Source organism: Apteryx mantelli, chromosome 3, assembly GCF_036417845.1.
Source record: "Apteryx mantelli isolate bAptMan1 chromosome 3, bAptMan1.hap1, whole genome shotgun sequence".
Lineage (NCBI taxonomy): Eukaryota > Metazoa > Chordata > Aves > Apterygiformes > Apterygidae > Apteryx > Apteryx mantelli.
In genome coordinates, this window is record NC_089980.1 from 122,533,286 (window position 1) to 122,551,053 (window position 17,768).

General features: G+C 50.7%; 1 protein-coding gene and 1 long non-coding RNA gene across 3 annotated transcripts in view; both read left to right on the top strand.

Moving 5' to 3' along the window:
* LOC106494763 (uncharacterized) overlaps positions 1–6,000 on the top strand; it is a 32,331-nt gene extending 26,331 nt beyond the window's left edge. For both annotated transcript variants that reach the window (XR_010883840.1, XR_010883839.1), the window contains one exon: positions 364–6,000. This is a non-coding gene — a long non-coding RNA (uncharacterized lncRNA). The remainder of the gene's footprint in view (positions 1–363) is intronic.
* Positions 6,001–11,352: 5,352 nt separating this feature from the next.
* On the top strand, positions 11,353–17,185 carry LOC106494726 (T-cell activation Rho GTPase-activating protein-like). The gene is given in 10 exon segments (XM_067294609.1): positions 11,353–11,627; positions 12,451–12,509; positions 12,602–12,643; positions 14,060–14,232; positions 14,435–14,596; positions 15,106–15,215; positions 15,685–15,828; positions 15,830–15,867; positions 16,114–16,260; positions 16,689–17,185. Coding segments are annotated over 10 exon segments (1,647 nt in total).
* The last annotated feature ends 583 nt before the right edge of the window (positions 17,186–17,768 follow it).

Sequence of the window (17,768 nt, forward strand, 5' to 3'; positions counted from 1 at the left end):
CACTTGTAGTCCTTGCATTACTCCCAAAAGCACAACTCCACATTTTTAAGTGATAGCTACAGAGTAGTTTCTCATACAAAAAGATACTATTCTAGTTGGTATCCAGACCAGAATGATTTCTGCGATCAAACTTGCTCCTCTTTCTCAGCCTTCAGTAGGCTTAAAATCCCATAACTTTGCAAATAGAGCCCAAAGGTCTCGCTCAGTGAAAGCAGATCTGTAAACGCTATGATGAATATTTATGGTGGAATATGAGTTCTTTCTTTAGCTGCTATTTTTCAGGGACTAGCTCAACATTGTGCAACCAGCTATGCAAGATCTTAGCAGTGTGTCGCACACCACCCTTTTCTCTTCCAAATGCAGATGAACTACTTTGACCTGGTTTTCGCTGATAACAGCACACAACACAGTGATGGAGGGAAATACGCACTTGAAGAATGAACATGCCACACGCTTCCTGGAGGGAAGAAAGAACAGCACATCTGATGGATGTTGATCATATTTGCTTATTACTGGATGGATGGATGATGTACAGGAATGTACAGTAATGTACCTTTCCCTATCATTTGTTTCCACCCCCTTTCCCTTGAGGGATTTGTACATATTAGGCCTGCTTCCTCAGTACTTTTAAATCTTTTTAATGCCCTGATATGTTCAGCATCCAGAGGTGATACAAATGATCTGAGTCACTCCCGTGGGATGATGTAATGCAGCTAATGGATTCCCTACACGCTGCAGTGTCTTCATTTGCTGTTCCCTCTAGCAGGGGTGATTCAGAGACCATGTAGCTGATCATAGAGGGCTTGTCTCATTCCAGACCTCAGAGCAGACCTCACTTCTGCAGAAGACTATTAAATGTTCCTATTCTTCCTTAAATTAATTAATCCTGTTTCTTCAAGCTTTCTTTTTGCCAGCCCTCCCTGTACCTCCCCTGGGCAAATGTCATGAGCAGGCTCCTGTTTGCCAGGCTGCAGGGAGCAGTCTGGCTCTGCTGGTTGACAGAGGCACAGATTAGTAAATAGAGGTTTCCTTACAGTGCAGGAGAGTATCTCCCCTACGCAGTAGGGTGCCTCTGCCCTCGTACAGGCTGCCTCTGCACGCTACGAGCCAGGCTCCTCCAGTGGCAACTCCACATGTCACATGGCTCCACAAGGGCAGGGTGTCTCCTCTGCTGTGGGAGTGCGGGTGCCGGGAAGTGCCTGTGTCCCTTGGCACATCTGGCTGTCCAGAGCGAGGGCTTGGGCCAGCAGGCAGCCTCCTGCCCATCCTACTGTCCCCCTTCGGTAGGTAGCCAAATATGACAAAGCATGGCTTGCTGGAGTCTTTGCCCCCTGCCTGTTTTATCAGAGGCCATTTGCATTGTGCTCCCTATATGTATGTTTAATTATGTTGCCTCTGTGCCTTTCACCCGGAACAGGCAGGTTTTCCTCCAGCGCTGCAGTGTGCTCATATCCCTGTTAGAGTTGGCACACAGACAACATGCGTTTGGGGGATGCCCCAGCACTCAAGCAGACCACCGAAGCATTAGGTTTTATTTATTTTTAAATTTATATTTTATAATCTTAACCTCTTTACAAATGTACAGGGTGGCCATTTTTCTGCCCTGAGCAACACTAAATCAAATAAACTTCGTCACTCATGGGCCAGGCTGCAAACAGAGGTAAAAAGAGTTGTCTCTATCCTCCAGTCCCCGGTGATTTCTGGCTCTACTCCCCCTTCCCACCCTTCTGCAAAAACAGGCTTCCACATTTGCACTTGTCATGGTCAGGAGGGACCCCTGAGCCCCAGGGAAAGCCCAGCCTGCCCATCTCTCTGGATGGGAGCCATCCTCTGCTGCTAGGACATGGCCCCAGCAGCAGGACCTGTGGGAAGTCCTTCTCCCTGGGACCGCGGAGCATGGTTCCATGGTGCAAGGCACTCACCTTTGCTGCTGCAGACTCACTCTGCTGGGTCAGAGTTGTTTACCAGTTTTCGATGAGTTAATGATGCTGTGGCAGCCTTTCTGATGGATTGGGTATTGTCTGTCTGTGCCATTCTAAGACAAATCAGTTCTCACCTGTCCTCCCAAAGCTGGCAAAAGCAGAAATAAAGCTATAAAGCAAGCATAAACTCTGCATTATCTGATCTTGCTGATTCCATAGAAATATAATTACATGTTTGTGTCTGATCTAGATCATATACATACCAGTGTTTTATCTTTTATGGCACAGATCTGACATTAATGATCACAGAACTGCAGCCACAAGTTCTCTTAAAGAAATGGTCTTCATCCAGAAGAGATTGCTATAGGGATTCGTGCCAGTGATATTCTGCAATGTGAAGACTCACTGTAAAAATACCTACTGACAAGAGGTAAACAAAGAGATGAGACACAATAAATTACAGGAATTGCTCACATCTCATGATCAAAAGGCCAGTCAAAAGACAGATGCCACTTTTGGTACCCAAGTGGACTGAATGAGCTTTTCAGAAGTGTCTCGTCACTGCTGACAGTAATTTATCTCTGTGAGTCTTGTCACCATTGTATCCCTTGTGCTATTGTCACCACTACTTTCAAAAGAAGCTGATCTGATACAGATTTGTGAGGGTGCGTGTTCCCATAGACATACTTACATGCCTTGTGCATAAACAAGGCAGGAGATTTTCAAAGGCTGTGCCTCTTTGAATGAAGTGGGTAGTACTGTGGCCTCAGTGAAGCTGCAGTCAGGGTACGAGTGGTCTACAAAATACATGCACTCTTCCCAAAATGTTTTCAGAAAATCTGTTAGATCTCATCAGAATGCTACAGAACATCCAGAAACACTTGCTGTCCTGTAAACCTGTGATTTAAATGGAGAAATGTACTGGAAAGCCTGTGAAATTCCACCTCTAGCTTTATAATAGAAACACCCACATTCACTCAAGAGCAGTGGTACTGCGGTCTGAAGTCTTCAGATTTCTTATGCATGCTGTGACATTTCCCTTAAATTTAACGGCATTAATCCTACTCTGGGATTGCCTTGGCTTGTTGCTGGGATGCTCTTCTGCCCAGACTTTTGCTACATTTGAACAAATGAATACTTTGTGGTATGCAAAGCTTGCAATTTGGGTATTATTTTTGCTACGTGGTTTTTCTTAAATTCCATAACCACTTCTCTCTCTCTCTTTTGTGTTACTTTCTCTGTAGTGCAAGCCCATCTGCATTTAGTCGAATGAGTGGGAACTGTGGGCATGCAACAGTACATGATCCCTTCTATTACATAATTAAATTGCTATAATGTATATGACTTAGGAATATGTCTGAACAAGTTGCTATGAATCATATATTTTTCAGCCTGAAACTGCCCTCTTTAGCTTTTATTAATCATTTCACTGTTCCTACATTTTGAAGGAAAGCTTCCCCTTTCCTAAACTCTAAAGAAAAAAAAGAGGGCAAGGGTGAGACACATTTTGATCTCAGTTATTCTAGTGAAATATAAACATAGGCTGAATTATACCCCATGCAATTGAGATCAGAATCTGGCACAGTGTCTCTGTACCCCATAATAATAATGTTTCTGCAGACCCTACTGAACTGTTGGTACCAGCAAGCAATTAGATGGGCAATTGTTAAAATTTGACATTTCAAATATTTTTTTTGGCACAGAACTGCAAGGCAAGTAGATGCTCTTTTAAAAATTGGTTCCTAAATCGGTCAGCTTCTTATCCTACCAGCTGCTACTTTATCAAAAAAAAAAAAAAAATCTTGTTCTGAACAATTCCCCTTTGTCTTTAGGAGGATCCTGATCTGGGACCTGGTCTTTATCAGGAGCTATGTTTGATTAGGGAGTGAAAATCCTGCCAAAACCATTGCAGATATTTGGCTAGAAAGAAATTCAAGAAGTCAGTGGTAAAGGAAAAAAAAGACCAATGTCCGTTTATTTACTCTGTGTAAATCTTTTTTTTCACTGGAGTTCATTTAGCTTTCACCATGTAGCTCAGAGTACAACTTGGCACTCAAGTGTCTGAGGTTTTGCAGTCCAGTTTGAGTTTACAGTAAGTAAAACTGGTTAGCCGAATTGGTTCGTCTGGAGAGCAGAAGCAAAATGAGTCAAAAGTGACACATACTGCTAGATTAAAGAAATCTGGTTAGAAGAGTCACTGTTGCAGTGCAGGCAGTGTTTGATGAGGAGTGTGTCCAATGGGCTCGTATGCTGATGCAGCATGTGCCTGGGGCACTGCCCTGCCTAGTCATCATGACGTTCTCCAGCAAGGTCTCATTTCTGCAGTTTGGCACCAGCCAGCAAGTCACTCGGTCGAATTACCCACCCTTTGTGTCTTAGCAGTGTGTGGCTGGTTCTCCTAAAAAGGTCAGTGTCAAGAGGCTACATGTGTTTGAGACTAGAAACTTGCTTTACTATAGATTATTTTGGTGATTCACCTTTTTCCCTTTATTTCTACACTATTTCTGCTGTGGCAAGTGACAGAACAGTGGTTGCATCTAAAGGACATCTTCTTACCATGCGGAATTTGATACTGAATGAATAATTGAAGCAGTGCAATGTATTTAAGAGTCAGGCTTGCAGAATCACTGCTGTAGTGAAGGGGCTGACTGCAGTACAAAGGAAATGCAGAATACAATCCTGCCCTGTATAGGTGCAAGGCATTGAATGCACATGCTTTGATGAGAATTTAGTATCTTGCAGAAAGTACTTAAGGCCATATGGGAGAGGCCAGCCTCCTTTCCCATGTAGCAGCATGGAGACTGCATCAAATGAATAGTGGCTGCCATGTCATTTCTTCTGATTTCACTAAGCAGAAAGAAGTAGCAGTTTGGCAGGGGAAGGCAGTCTTTATCATGCAAATTAAGTACTTACATTCACATGCAGTGACTTTCTTGGCACCGTCTGGAATCTTCCTGCAGTTTTTCTTTTTTGATTAGCAGATTCACCAGTGTTATTTCTAGTCCCTTCTTAGTACTGACATCCAGCATAAACTGCTATGTTTTACATTTCATTCAGAGACTATATTAATTGCACAGTGGTTCTATTTATAAAAGATCTATTAGAGATCGCAATTAGAAAAGTATAGGTGATGTGAAAAAGAGCAGTCACCCTTTGCTCTCCATGGTTATGACAATGATATTTTCCTCTTCTACAGTATAAAGTTTCGATCTAATGGTTGTAGAGCACCTTATAAGCATTAAGGCTGAATGTAATGCCCTGACTGTCTTTACTGGAAAATCAAAATAGAAAATGTTCTTACCTGCATAGCTAAGTAAAGCTGGCCACCTGAGTGTGAAAAGCTAATGGAGACAGGGCAGGGTTGTACCCTGAGATAATTAATGAAAGGAAACCCCAGTTGGAAGCTGCTGGTGGGAATGCTCTTCGCCAGCTACACAGACGTAAAAAGGACCTGTATCTTGCCTCCCAAGGATTTTCCGGCTTAACATAGCTGTTTTGACAAACATGCTGCATGACACCCTAACACTCATTGTCTTTAGCCAAAACTGAGGGTGCTCATCACTTCCCAACCCATCAAGCTCTGGAGAACAAAATTTATAAGGTGGCCAAGCATCTAATGGCTGAAGATGCTAAGTACCATAGGAAATGTGGCTCGAGGTGGCCCAGCAGGTCAGTGGCACAAACAGGAAGACAGCCCAGATGGTCAGTCCTGCCTCACAGTCCCACACACAGTCCGTGCACCAACTCTGTTGCTTTCTCACCCACTGCAATAGTGATTGCTTAGACATTTGCTACATACAGCAGTTTGCCCTGTGAATTGTAATACTTTAAAACTATAAGGAGAACTGTAGGGTTTTTGTATGAGATGAGTAATTTCTTCTGTACTGCTTTTTCAAGCTATTTCAACAAGTCCTTGATGTAATTCCAAATGTATGCAAAATCACACAAAATGCAAAACTGACCCTAGATAAAAGAAATTCATATGTATCAGCAAAGCCCACTTCACTCTATCATTTGAACATATGGACCTGTTACAGGTTTGTTTTTGTGACTGTAAAAATAAAGATGATGAGTAGCACCTTTTCTTGGCAAAGGTGATTCAATTATTTTTATTAATATTTTCTGATAACTTCTCCAGTAAGGACCATGCAAATGCCTGTGGAGTGCTTCCAGGTCTGCCAAGCTCATGAACTTAAAAACAAAAACCACTCAGCACTTTTTTCTTTTATTCTCACTACAGTTTTTTCATCCTGAGGGGCCAGATCTTAGCTTTCAGGGTGTTGCCTTAACTACTTTTTCTTAGGAAATTAATTAATTTCCATCTCATTCTTGTGGTCCCAAGCTAGACCCCAGCTGAAGTACTGAGCAGAGAAATCATACTTTACTTTCTGCAGAGATGAAGGACCACTCAATAATGTGGCATTTTCTTTATTATAGTGCAAAGCAAAGCACTGTGTAACTCTTTTTAGAGGTGGATGCCTCTTCATTTTTCAGGATCTCCTGGGCAATTCACAGCAGTAATAAATGAGAAGGAACTGCAGAAACTAAGAGCCATCATTTTCCCTACCTGTGATTTTTCAGGTTTTAGAGCATTGAGTTGCCTACTGAAAAAGGATTTGAACAAGATGTGCAAGGAAATGTAATTTAAAAACTAGGCAACCAGGTTAAGTGCCCAAATCCTGAAGCTGGGAGGTTACTTTGAGATATAGCATCTGAATTGTGCAGTCTGTAACAGGATGACAACCAATGAACCAGCCAAAGACCCCAGTATTAGAGAACTGGTCCAGATCATTGTCAGCTCAAAATCTCTTCTCGGAAAACTGAAGTCAAAATCATCCTGAGTCAAAAGGCATTTGTAGTTAATGTTTTTATTCCAGTCAAACAGTTCTTTAATTATTTCAAAATACGTCTATTTTTATCACTACTAATCAACCAAAACAAATCAATTTGTGTGCTAAATTAAAGAACTTCCCAATGAATTGAATTAGTTTTTAGCAAGACTCTCATTTTTTTAACTCCCAATACTGCTAAAACACCTGCCTTGTTGCAGATAATAGTTCCATTGCTAAATATACACATATGTCCTGGAATGCAAAATGATAAAGATCTGGGGGACTTACCTTGTAGGTTCAAATAGCAGTTCTTTTACTGGGTATTTGTGTTTTTTAAAATAACATAATGAAAAGTAACTCAAGAGAACTTTATTTTATATTAAAGGTGAGAGATCTAAACCAAACCCTATGAAACATACAGCTTTTTCATCTGAGTTCAGTGAGCTTTGGACCAAGTGTCAGACTATTCAACTGCAAAACATATATTTTGTGAAGACAGCCTTGACACCACAGGTCGATACAGTACCAGAGCTGACTGCTGGATTGATGCCTCAGGGCAGCTTTTCCAAACATTTCTGCCAATAATGTGTGTGTGTGTGTGTGTGTGTGTGTCACAGTCCAGTTGCCATTTGCATTTCCAGGCTCACAGCTGTACTTGGGGACTGCTGCCCCGTGCATTGAGTTCAGATATCTGTGATAACAGTGAGTGTCTTTTCACTGCAGTGGCTGGGTAGCCTAGTGCAGCTGTGCAGTTGGGCTTGTGCGCCCAAGGGAGCCCACTGCTGCCACCTTAGGCATCACCAAAGGATGCCACCTTAACATGCAGGAATTTTTGGCAGGCATCACACAGAGGTCTGTGAACTAACCAAATGCACAGTTGTGCGGTCTTGCATGGCCTTTTATGCAAAATTTTTAATAACCTAACCTAATTTGTTTACTTGCAACTAACTTGCTAACAGCCATACACAGTCCTTAAAAATAATACGATTTTTGGGCTGCTGAAAGGTAACCCAGGTGGCTGAAGTTACTGGTCTTGCTATGGGGAATCAGAAAAAAACTACCCCCACCCCCCCTGCCACTGCTGGCAGCCTACCTCATCTCTGCTGAGTGGGGGAACTGCCTTTGAAGTAACAGGTGGAGTTACTTAGAAAGATCTGAGACTCTTCAAAATCTTGCCTCATGTCAGGTTTATTGCACATCTAGTGGACTAGAGAGATTGTTAATGCTGATTGAATTTGGTGTGACTTATGCAGTGGATCTACACATAAGAGGCTCTGAGGCTTGTGTGCACCATGCTGGGCTGTTCAACTCCATGCTACGTGTTGCGTTACCCTTTCTAAAGTGAAGTTTGCTTCTTAGAAAAGGAAATTTATTAAATCTAAATGTGATCACAGTTTAGACTGAAGAAAGGCTTTTGCTTTCCAGATTGTGAAGATCTCTCCTATGGCACATTTGGTCTGAAACGGAGTCTCCTGCAGACTGTGCACTTGCAAGCAAGTGATTAGATCCACACTTTTACCTCACTCGGCAGGGCAGACCCGAAAATAGATCTACACCTTGCTGTGAACCAGCACTAGAGCGCCAGATGCGGCGCCTGCTGGGTCCTGCTTCTACTCAGGACATGGGTCTTCTGGTTCAGCACGTCCAAGAGCAAAGATGCTCATTAGGGTCACCTGCAGGCAGCAAATCCAGGATCGCTGGATACAAAAGCTTGAGTTTCCAGTGAGTAAATGATGGAATAACTCAGCAAAGGGACCCTTCCCTGTGGTCTGCTCTAGACAGGACACACAAAGTGTTACTGAAGTCTCTTCCCAGCTGTTTTGAAGGGCCATGGTTTCCTGTACAGTCTTCCAAAGCCCTTCCTTTTCCAGCAGGCTTCTCTCCATTGAGTCCAGCTTTCCAGCTATGGCTGCAGGCTGATATTACCATGACTCTCTTTTCAGTTATTTTATCTGCACAATGAGCAAGTGATATTTGCCTCTCCTTCATTATCAAAGACCAAGAAATGCACATAGAAATGAAGAGCTGGAATTAGAGCAACAGACAACTGGTCTGTAAGGAGGGAGCCCTCCTCTAGCTCTCCTGCAGGAGACAGCTGCGAGGCACAAGAATGCAGAACATTTGGCAAGTCTGCATTATAACACTAGCAATAAATCTGCTAGCAGTGGCATCAAGGGGCTGGATTCCCTCTTCCACTTGTGTTTTGGGGTGATTAGCAGTGGTATCTAAGAAGATGCAAGCTGTGGTTAAATCTTGTGTCCACCACTTCAAATTAATGTCAATGTACAAAACTGAAAAGCAGAGACAAAAAACCTTTCTGGAGTGCCTTTAGTTGCAGTTGTCTTCGGACAACAGAAGGGAGAAAAATTCATGTTTTTTTTTTTTTCCTTAATGGATGTCCTCCATTGAAGGACGTTATCACAACAGTGATTTGGCAGTGGAGGTGAGTTGAAGCTGAAACACCAGATGCTCAGGTGGTGTAAAATGGCTCAGGTTCATGGAAATCAGTGGTGCTTCATTGCTTTACACTTTATGATCTGAATTCATAAGCCCTTACACCTTGTCTCCTGTTTTAACCACCAAAATAACATTTTCTGTCAAATAACACATTTAGGGGGTTATAAAAGATCTTCCACTAGATTAAACAAATAGAAAATTAAAACTTTGGAAACTAATGGGTTTAAATCTCTGACTTACCCTAATTCACTCTTTGGGCAGTTTGCTTTCAAGAAACAATATAACATGAAATGAGGGCATGGTCTGTAAATAAAAACAGAGTTAGGGCATGTAACCAGGCCTTTCTTACTTTAAACCTCTGCTTTTGTTTTTAAAAGTAATTATGCAACACAAGATTCTTCTTATTTCCTGATCCTCCAGCATGGAGATAAAGGCTTACCTAGTGCATTGAGTTTTTTTCCAAACCAAGTGTGTCATATCCCATCAGTGCCATCAGGTGCTTCCCATGTCCTCGTGCACTTGTGGGTGCATCCCCTCAGGGCCCATGGACTTATGGATGTGCAGTTTGCTTAAGTGATCCCTAACCCAGTCATCCTCCACCAAGGGAACGTCTTCCTTTCTTCAGACTTTCTCACTGGTCTCTGGGGCCTGGTGTTCCTGAGGGCTGGTCTTACCAATAAAGACTGAGGCAGAGAAGGCATGCAGTACCTTAGCTTTTTTTGTGCCCTGTGTCACCAGGGCCCCTGACCCATTCAGCAGTGGGCCCATATTTCCCCTAGTCTTTTTGTTACAGATATCTTTAGAGAAGCCCATCTTATTGTCCTTGACATTGTCACCAGATTTAGCTCCAGGTAGGCTTTGGCCTTCCTAACCCTGTCCCTCCATGCTCCAATAATGTCCCTATCTTCCTCCCAGGTGACCTGTCCCTGCTTCCACCCTCTGTATACTTCCTTCTTAGGTCTGAGTTTTGCCAGGAGCTGCTTGTTCATCCATGCAGGTCTCCTGCTCCCTTTTGCTCAACTTCCTGCTCATTGGAATGGACCATTCTGGGGCTTGGCAGTGGTGATCCTTGAATATCAACCAGCTTTCTTGGATCCCTCTTCCCTTTTGGGCCCTATGCCATGGCACAGTTCCTCCTGGAGCAACACACCCTTGTGAACCAGTGAGGTGCAATCTTTTGTTCTGCCACACACATCTCAGCCACTTGATTTAGGAGAGCAATTTGCAGCAAAAGGACTTTGGCATCCACTCAAGAGCCAAGTGTCAGTGAAGACTGAGAAAAAGACCATCCCTGCAGTTTTCACAGACATTTACACTGGGACTGAGGTGCAGCCTGCACACATGGGTACTTACATTTTGGTACCTGTATGTAAGCATTTACATGAGCCTATCTGCTCATACTGCTGCTGTGTAGTCTGCATTTGAGTCTCTCTGCAGACACCTGGGACGGACCCGAGTCAAGGTGGAATTCAGCTGCCTGCAAGTTGGTGTCTACAGGCCTTTGGGTATTCCAAGGCAATGCAAGGAATTTCCTAAGGCATCACAAGTGGATAGCAGTCCTGGTGTTTAGGCAACTGAATCGTTCCCTAAACTCTTCTCTGACTGTGATTGGAGCCGAGTTTGCCCTTTCACATGTTCGTGCCACATTTAGACATCTAGAGTGGAGGTTGCTCTAATCTGAGGCTGACACTAGGCTGACTGAGTGCAGAGGAAGCGTGAAACTTGGGATTTTTGGGAACAGTCTTGGCCCCGGTTCTCAAGTGGGCACAGGCCCTGCTGCTTGCTGCCTCCAAACCTTGTTTTTCTGTCCCAGCGAGAACAGGGCCTGTTGCAGCCATGCTGGGCAGGCTGCCCTGTGCGCCCGCAGCCCCCGGCCCTCACCCCTGTGGCTGTGCCGTGGTCTGGCCAGCGCATCACAGCGTGTGGCGGTGGCACCCGGCTGGCCATGGCCACCAGCGCCCGTCCGTGCCCCAGTGGGGCGCAGTGCCGGCGCGGGGCAGCGGGGAGACGCAGGCTCCCAGCCCAGCGGCACTGCCCAGCACAGGGACACCGCTCCCAGCCTTGCTCAGGCCTGGCCGGCGCCTGGCGCTGCTCGGCGTGGGGCACGGTCGCATCGCAGCCGTCTGCCCGGCCGCGGTGCCATGGGGCAGGCCAACTGCTGCGGCACCCGGGGCGCTGCCAGCCCCGCTGCCGGCTCGCAGGCACGCTCCGGGACCTGCAGCCGCGCGGCTCCTGGCACCCGCCTCGGGCTCGTGGACAGGGGAGCCTCCCGGCCCCCGGCGCCGCTCGGCGCCTTCGTGTCGCGCAGAAGCCCCCAGCTCCTGCGCAGCGACCGTGCGCGGGTGACCTGGCACCAGCGCACGCGGGACAGGCACCTCCTGCTTTTCCCCGACGCCGTCGCCATTGCCAGCTTCAGGTAAGCAGAACAACCACCCACCACCGCCTCTGCCAGCAGCCCCCAGGCACCGTTCCTCCCCGGAGCTGCTCCTGCGGGAGCAGAAAGTGCCTCCTGGGGGCTGCCGACAGGGCACCTGGCCCCAGCACACGTGGGCTGGCTCCTCTGAAATCTGGCAGGGCCGCGCAAGCAGAGCGGCACGTGCTTTCCCGTCAGCCGGCATGCCGACACAGGCACCCACAGCTGGGCACGAGAAGGGACTTTGGCTGAGCTCTTTGCATTTCTTCCTTCCTGAAGAGCATCTTTCTGCAACAGCTATCATCAGTCCTGCCCAATACCGCTTGCTTGTTGAAGCCTCTAGGAGCCCAAGCCCCACGGAGGTGCCCCAGAAGGAGGCCTTCCTCCTGTCCTCACTGTGAACGCGCTGCGTGGATGCCCTTGGCTCCCAACAAGGACTTGTGGTCCAAATGACCTGCAGCTCCCTGCATGGCTGTCCCTACGCTGCGAGGCGGGACACACCTGCCCTTGAATTCAGGGCGCTGTGAGAGGAAAGGGGCCGCCTCCTGGTTTTGCCATCCTCATCCGCAGCCCTGACCACACTTCTCCTGCCCGAGGCTCGGGGGGCCCACCCCAAGTCTCTGCCCCCAGGCAGCGGCTCTGCCCGGGAGGACTGCTGGGGCTGCCCCACGTCACAGCCTCCAAGGCGCTGCCTGCTCTTCCTCCCGGCAGATGCGGCACCACCTTCCTGCTGAAGCACCGGGCGCATCTCAGCGAGCTCCGGGTGCTGTGCGGGAAGGACGAGGCGGCGTGCGGGCGGAAAGATGAGGAGGAGGTTTTTGGCCTAAAATGCGCCAACACCCTCGTCCTCGTGCGGCCCGGCGACCTCTGCGTGGTCACTTTCCGGTGAGTCTTGGGGACGCCTCCAGGGCTGTCTGGGGCTGCTCTGCAGGGGAGGAGCAGCGGGCTCTGAGGCTTGTTTCTCCTCTTGGCGGCAGGTCGCAGGAGGCGAAGGAGCTGTGGCTCAGCGCCGTGCTCAGGTGAGCCCTGCCGGGCAGCTCAGCCTGCCGGCGGCGGGCGTCCAGGCTGCAGGTGGTGCAGAGCTGCCGGGGCAGCTGCCCCAGCGACGCAGCAGTGGAGGTGGGGCAAAGGGACACCCTGCCGTGCGCGGGGCAGCTCCTGGGCAGAGCTGCCGCTGCCCCTTCCAGACGGAGGAGGCGCGCGGGCAGCAGGCCCGGGGGCGCTGCAGAGCGGTGCTGCCGGCGAGCGCTGCGGGAAGGTCTGCTGGGCGAGGGTGGCGTGGGGGCGCTGGGCTGGTGTTGGGGAGCGAGCAGAGAGGGCGGCGGGTGACCCAGCTCTGCCTTTGTGCCTGCCCTGTGCCCAGGCAAAGCCGAGGGGCCCAGGAGACCCGCGTCACCCGCCTGGCCTCCCTTCGGCTCCTCATGGAGGTCGTTGGCTTCTACGGTCCCACGAGTGTCCCTGGGCTTCCCGCTCCGCCCCGAGCGCCCGGGGGCTTTTGGCAAGAGCCCCTGCGAGCAGCAGCTCACGTGGCCTCTTTGCTCTCTTGCCTGGTCGGCGTCGCTGAGCGCCCAGACCGTGGAGGCGTTGATTTCGGCAGAGGTGAGCGGGGGCTCCCGCTGCCCCGGCCCTTGCCGGGTGCTGGCGGCAGTCTCTGAAACCTGAGTTTCTGGAGGGAAGGCGGCAGGGGCCGAAGGCCTCGAGACACCGGCCGCTGCCTGACGGGGCGGTCTGGGAGGAGCTGCCCAGTGCCGGGGACGGCGCGGGAGGGCAGCCTGTCCCCTGGGGCCACGTTTGGGCGCCTTGCGCGGGGCTGCGCCCTCTCGGCATCCACCAGCCCCCCAAGACCGCCCGGGGGCTGTGGCCCGCAGGGCCGGGTCGGCGAGGCCGGCCGCAGCCACTCGCTGGCGGCCCTTGCTGCTGCGGGGCGGCTCGGTAACCTGCACCCCTTTCTTGCAGGCTGGCACCACGCAAGGCCCTCTCGGTGCCATCAGCTCCTGCGGACGGGCTTTGCCACTCGCCTGGTGAGCTGGAAAGAGCAGCTGAGCAGCTGCCTTCTCACACGGCGCTCGACAGCGGCTCAAAAGCAGGGGCCCCTGCTGCCCCCCCGCCAGCACCTCGGCCGTGCCAAAAACCTCTGCCCGTGTCCGACACCCCGCGGTATTTCTGTGTGCTCCCCCTTGCTGAGAGGAAGCAGTCACTAGGAGGTGGGAAGAGCAGCAAAGCTGCTGTGCTCAGAGGGATGGTCACACTTCTACAGCCGAGCTGGTGCTTCCCTCAGGAAGCCAGCCCCTGGCTCTGCCCCAGTTCCCCCCGCGCGGTCGCCGTCGCTGTTGCCACACACAGCTCTGCTCTTCAGTCGGCAGCGCACGGCACTGCCCGCAGACAACTCTCCTGCTGCCTTTTGAACCTGCCTTTTGCTTTCCCCTTGCTTGCAGCTGATGGGCCTACGACAAGGAAGAGCTTGATCCCGTGGCCGTTTGCTCGGAGGCGCACCTTGGCCAGCGGGGACTGCCCAGGGCAGCCGGAGCCTGTCCTCAGGAGCCCTCTCTTTGGGCAGCCTCTGGCAAGGCTTTGTGGGGAAGAGGAGAGCCTGCCCCAGGCAGTCCAGGTAAGCCAGCCTGGCCATGCAGCTAGCCAGCTTCTCGCGCGACGCAGCCATGCCCAGCGCTCGGGCTGTGGCTCTCAGGAGACAGGCCATGGGGGGCTTTGCCTCCACACGCACTTCTCACCGGCAAGGCCTGAAGCTCAGGTCCCATCCCTAAAGGGCCTTTCTGCACCCGAGCAACTCTGCTGTTTGCTTTTGCCTGCAGGATCTCCTGGCGATATTGTACAGGGAAGGACCTGCCACCGAGGGCATATTCCGCAAAGCTGCCAGCGAGAGAGCTTGCAGGGACCTGAAGGAGGCCCTCAACACAGGAAGGACCGTGGAGCTGGAAAACGAGCTGGTGCACCTCTTGGCTGTCATCTTGAAGGTGAATTCTTCTGCCTTGCAGCTGTGAGAGGACATTGCGATCCTGCAGGGGCCCACTCGAGTGCCTAGGTGGGCCCAGGAGGCACTCAGAGCTGAAAGCCTCCTGAAGGCAGATGACATTTGTTCAGGCTGGGGAAAGTTTGGCAGCTGTCTTTTCCACCTGCTTTTCAGTTCCCCTTGTTGGGCCACCCATTTCCTGCCTGCCCATGGGAAAATCACTTCCACCTCCTCCTCCTCCTCCTCCTCCTCATGCCCAGAAGCCTCCTCAGGGAGGAAGGCTGAGATTTTGGGGCGGACTCAAGGCTGATAGGCTGTTCTTGCACTCAGCCAGGCATGTGCCAGCGGGACAGGGACTCGCGCAGCCCACTGTTCGGCCAGTGGCCATGAGCACCTTGGAGAGCTGGTAGCTCAAAGCAAGCTGCCTCCTCGGGAGTCCAAGTGCCCCTGGGGATGCTGCCTCTGGGCTCAGGGCTGATGTCAAAGCCTCATCTCCGTATCTTGGCCTTGCAGGACTTCCTGCACAGTATCCCCTCCACGCTCCTGTCGGCAGCCCTGTATGAGAAGTGGATGCTGGCTCTGGAGAAGCCAAGCAAGGAGCACCAGATTGAAGAACTGAAAGTGTAAGTGTTGTAGGCAGTGCCAGCGTTCTGGAGTGTCTGGGAGGGGCCGGGGCCTTCTCTGGCAATGGGGAGGCTCCTGCAAAGACCTGTCCTTTCTGTCAGCTTGCTAGTGCTGATACGACACAACACAGCCCCAGGCTTTCACAGGCCTTCGCAAAGCCTGCCAGCCCGTCTCCTGACAACCTCGCCTTTATTCATGCTGTCGATCTCCTCCTAAAAAGCAGGCACTGTGCTGAGGCGCCCGCCTTTCAGTCAAGATCTTGTCGTTCCAGATCTGGTACTTAAGCAGCTGCTCAGCTGCCGTTGGGGTTTCTTGATGGGACTTGTGCAAAGCAGCAACAGAAAGCAGGGGCCTTGCTCTCTGTGGAGGAGGCGCCATTTGTGGAAGTTTACTTGAGACTTGCTCACAGCAAGAAGCAGCGGCCACTGCCCCCTGAAGTCATGGCGCCTTCTGTTTGTGTTCACGTAGGGTGGCTGACCAACTGTCCCGGGCTAATTGCCTCTTGCTCAAGCCTTTGCTTGCTGTGCTCCACCGCATCAGCCAGAATGCGGAGACCAACAGGATGGACTCCAGAAACCTGGCCATCTGCGTTGGGCCCAACTTGCTGAGCCCAGGCACTGGAAATGCAGAAGGAGATGAACGACAAGGTATGTTGAACTCGCCTGCTAGCTGCCCGCTTCGGGGCACAGCCGAGCCATGCCCATGCATCCCATGGCCATTGCAAAAGCTAACTGCAGCAGCAGCAGCAGCAGCACCTGGGAGCATGAGGGCGCCCCTCCGCTGGGCTACCCGCAAGCTGACAGGCAAATCTCTTACTGCAGCTGCAGCCACAGAGCTACAGCTTTGGGGACAGAAACGTCAGTCGGGAACAGCAAAGACTGTTGAGCCCGTTTTCAGCCCCTTGCCCTGATGTCCGTGCTTTCTGTGTGCTGGTGCTGGTGGAGTTCCTCATCGACAACTGCACAACAATATTTGGGGAGGACATGGCCTTTCCTGGCAGCCCCTCTGCCGAGCAGTCTTCCAAGCACACCAGCAGCTCTGCAGGTAGGAGGCTGCCCTGAGGACTGGCACCACCCAGGGCTGCTGGTTCCTGTTCTTGAGCTGGCTATGGGAAGATGCCTGTGGCAATGCAGAGAGGTGCCGAGGGTTCAATAGCTCATGGCAGTGCTTTTGTCCTGCAGCACTTTCCAGAAGTGGAGAGTGACAATGCTCACTCCACACGAGGCCTCCCAGATGTTAAACCTCTGTAGAGCTCTGCTCTTCACAGCTTTGCTCACTGCAGACTAGAACGGCACTCTCCCCGTGCAGGATATTGCCCCCGGGAGTACTTGTGTCTCCTGAACTGCTCCTCACCTCCATAGGGGCTAGGGCTGCAGCTTGCCATCTGCCGGGGCTACGTGGTCCCGCCGGGAAGCCCCCTTTCCCTGCAGTGGGCCACTCAGAACTAGCTAACAGGCTCCTTCTGCCCACAGGACGTCCAGGTGCTGCTCAGGAAGATGCTTTGGCCAACCATAGCCCAGAGCCTGAAGTTGCATGTGGCCCCCCAGCCGCTGAGATGCAGCAGCAGCCCAGCGAGAGAAGCCCCAGCGGGCGCAGGGCATATGCAACATGCGCCTCTGCCCCTCCACTGCTGCCTCCTTGGAAAAACGATCGCAGCACGATGGACAGGAGCTACTCAGAGCCAGCCCTGTCCTGCCAGGTCCGCTCGGAAGGCAGCAGAAGGCACCAGAAGCAGAGCAGAAGCGCGGACAATGTTGCTGTTGGGCAGCAAGAGCTGCGCTTGGAGCACGAGGCCCTGCAGAAGCAGCCTGCCATGTTGCCTGCCCAATTCTGCCATGGCGCTCCACCCCAAACATCCTCCAGGCGCTCCCTGGACAGTGCCTTGCCAGCTTCCCGCGGCCCCTCCACGATGCGCCTGGGACCTGCTGCCATTCCCTTGCGCGGCTTGTGGTCCACGAGAACCACCTGAGCAGTCGCCAGCATTCCTCTTGCATGCTGGCCCTGGGTCGGGAGCCATCAGAGCCCCACAAGGTCACCGTGCGCAGGGATCAAGGAAGCTGTGCCTGTTGGGAGGTGCTTTTAGTCTACACAGCTGGGCAGGCTGAGGTGAAAGCAGGAGGAGCTTCAGGCGAGCTTGTATGAGCCAAGAAGACATGACAGCTGCAAGGAAAGGAAACATTGTGACTTGCTGTTTGAAAGGGCCCAGCGTGGGCCTGGTTTGGGCCAAAAGGGAAAGAAAGAAGCCGGGATGAAGAAAAAAGGAGAGGAAACAGGAAAGAAAAGAGGAGAGAAAAGAGGAAAAGGAAAGGGAAGGAAAAGGAAAGAGGAAATGGAAGAAAGAAGAAAAGAGGAAAGAGGAAAGGATAAGAGGAAAGTACAATGTAAGGAGAAATGGAAAGCAAAGCAGTGGAAAGAAGAGGAAGGAATCAAAAAAGAAAAGCACAAGGGCAGAAAAACACAAGGAAAGAAAAAAGGAAAGGAAAATGGGAAGAAAAAGTGAAAAAGTGGGAAAGTAAGAAAAAGGGAAGAAGAAGGAAGAAAAGAGAAAAGAA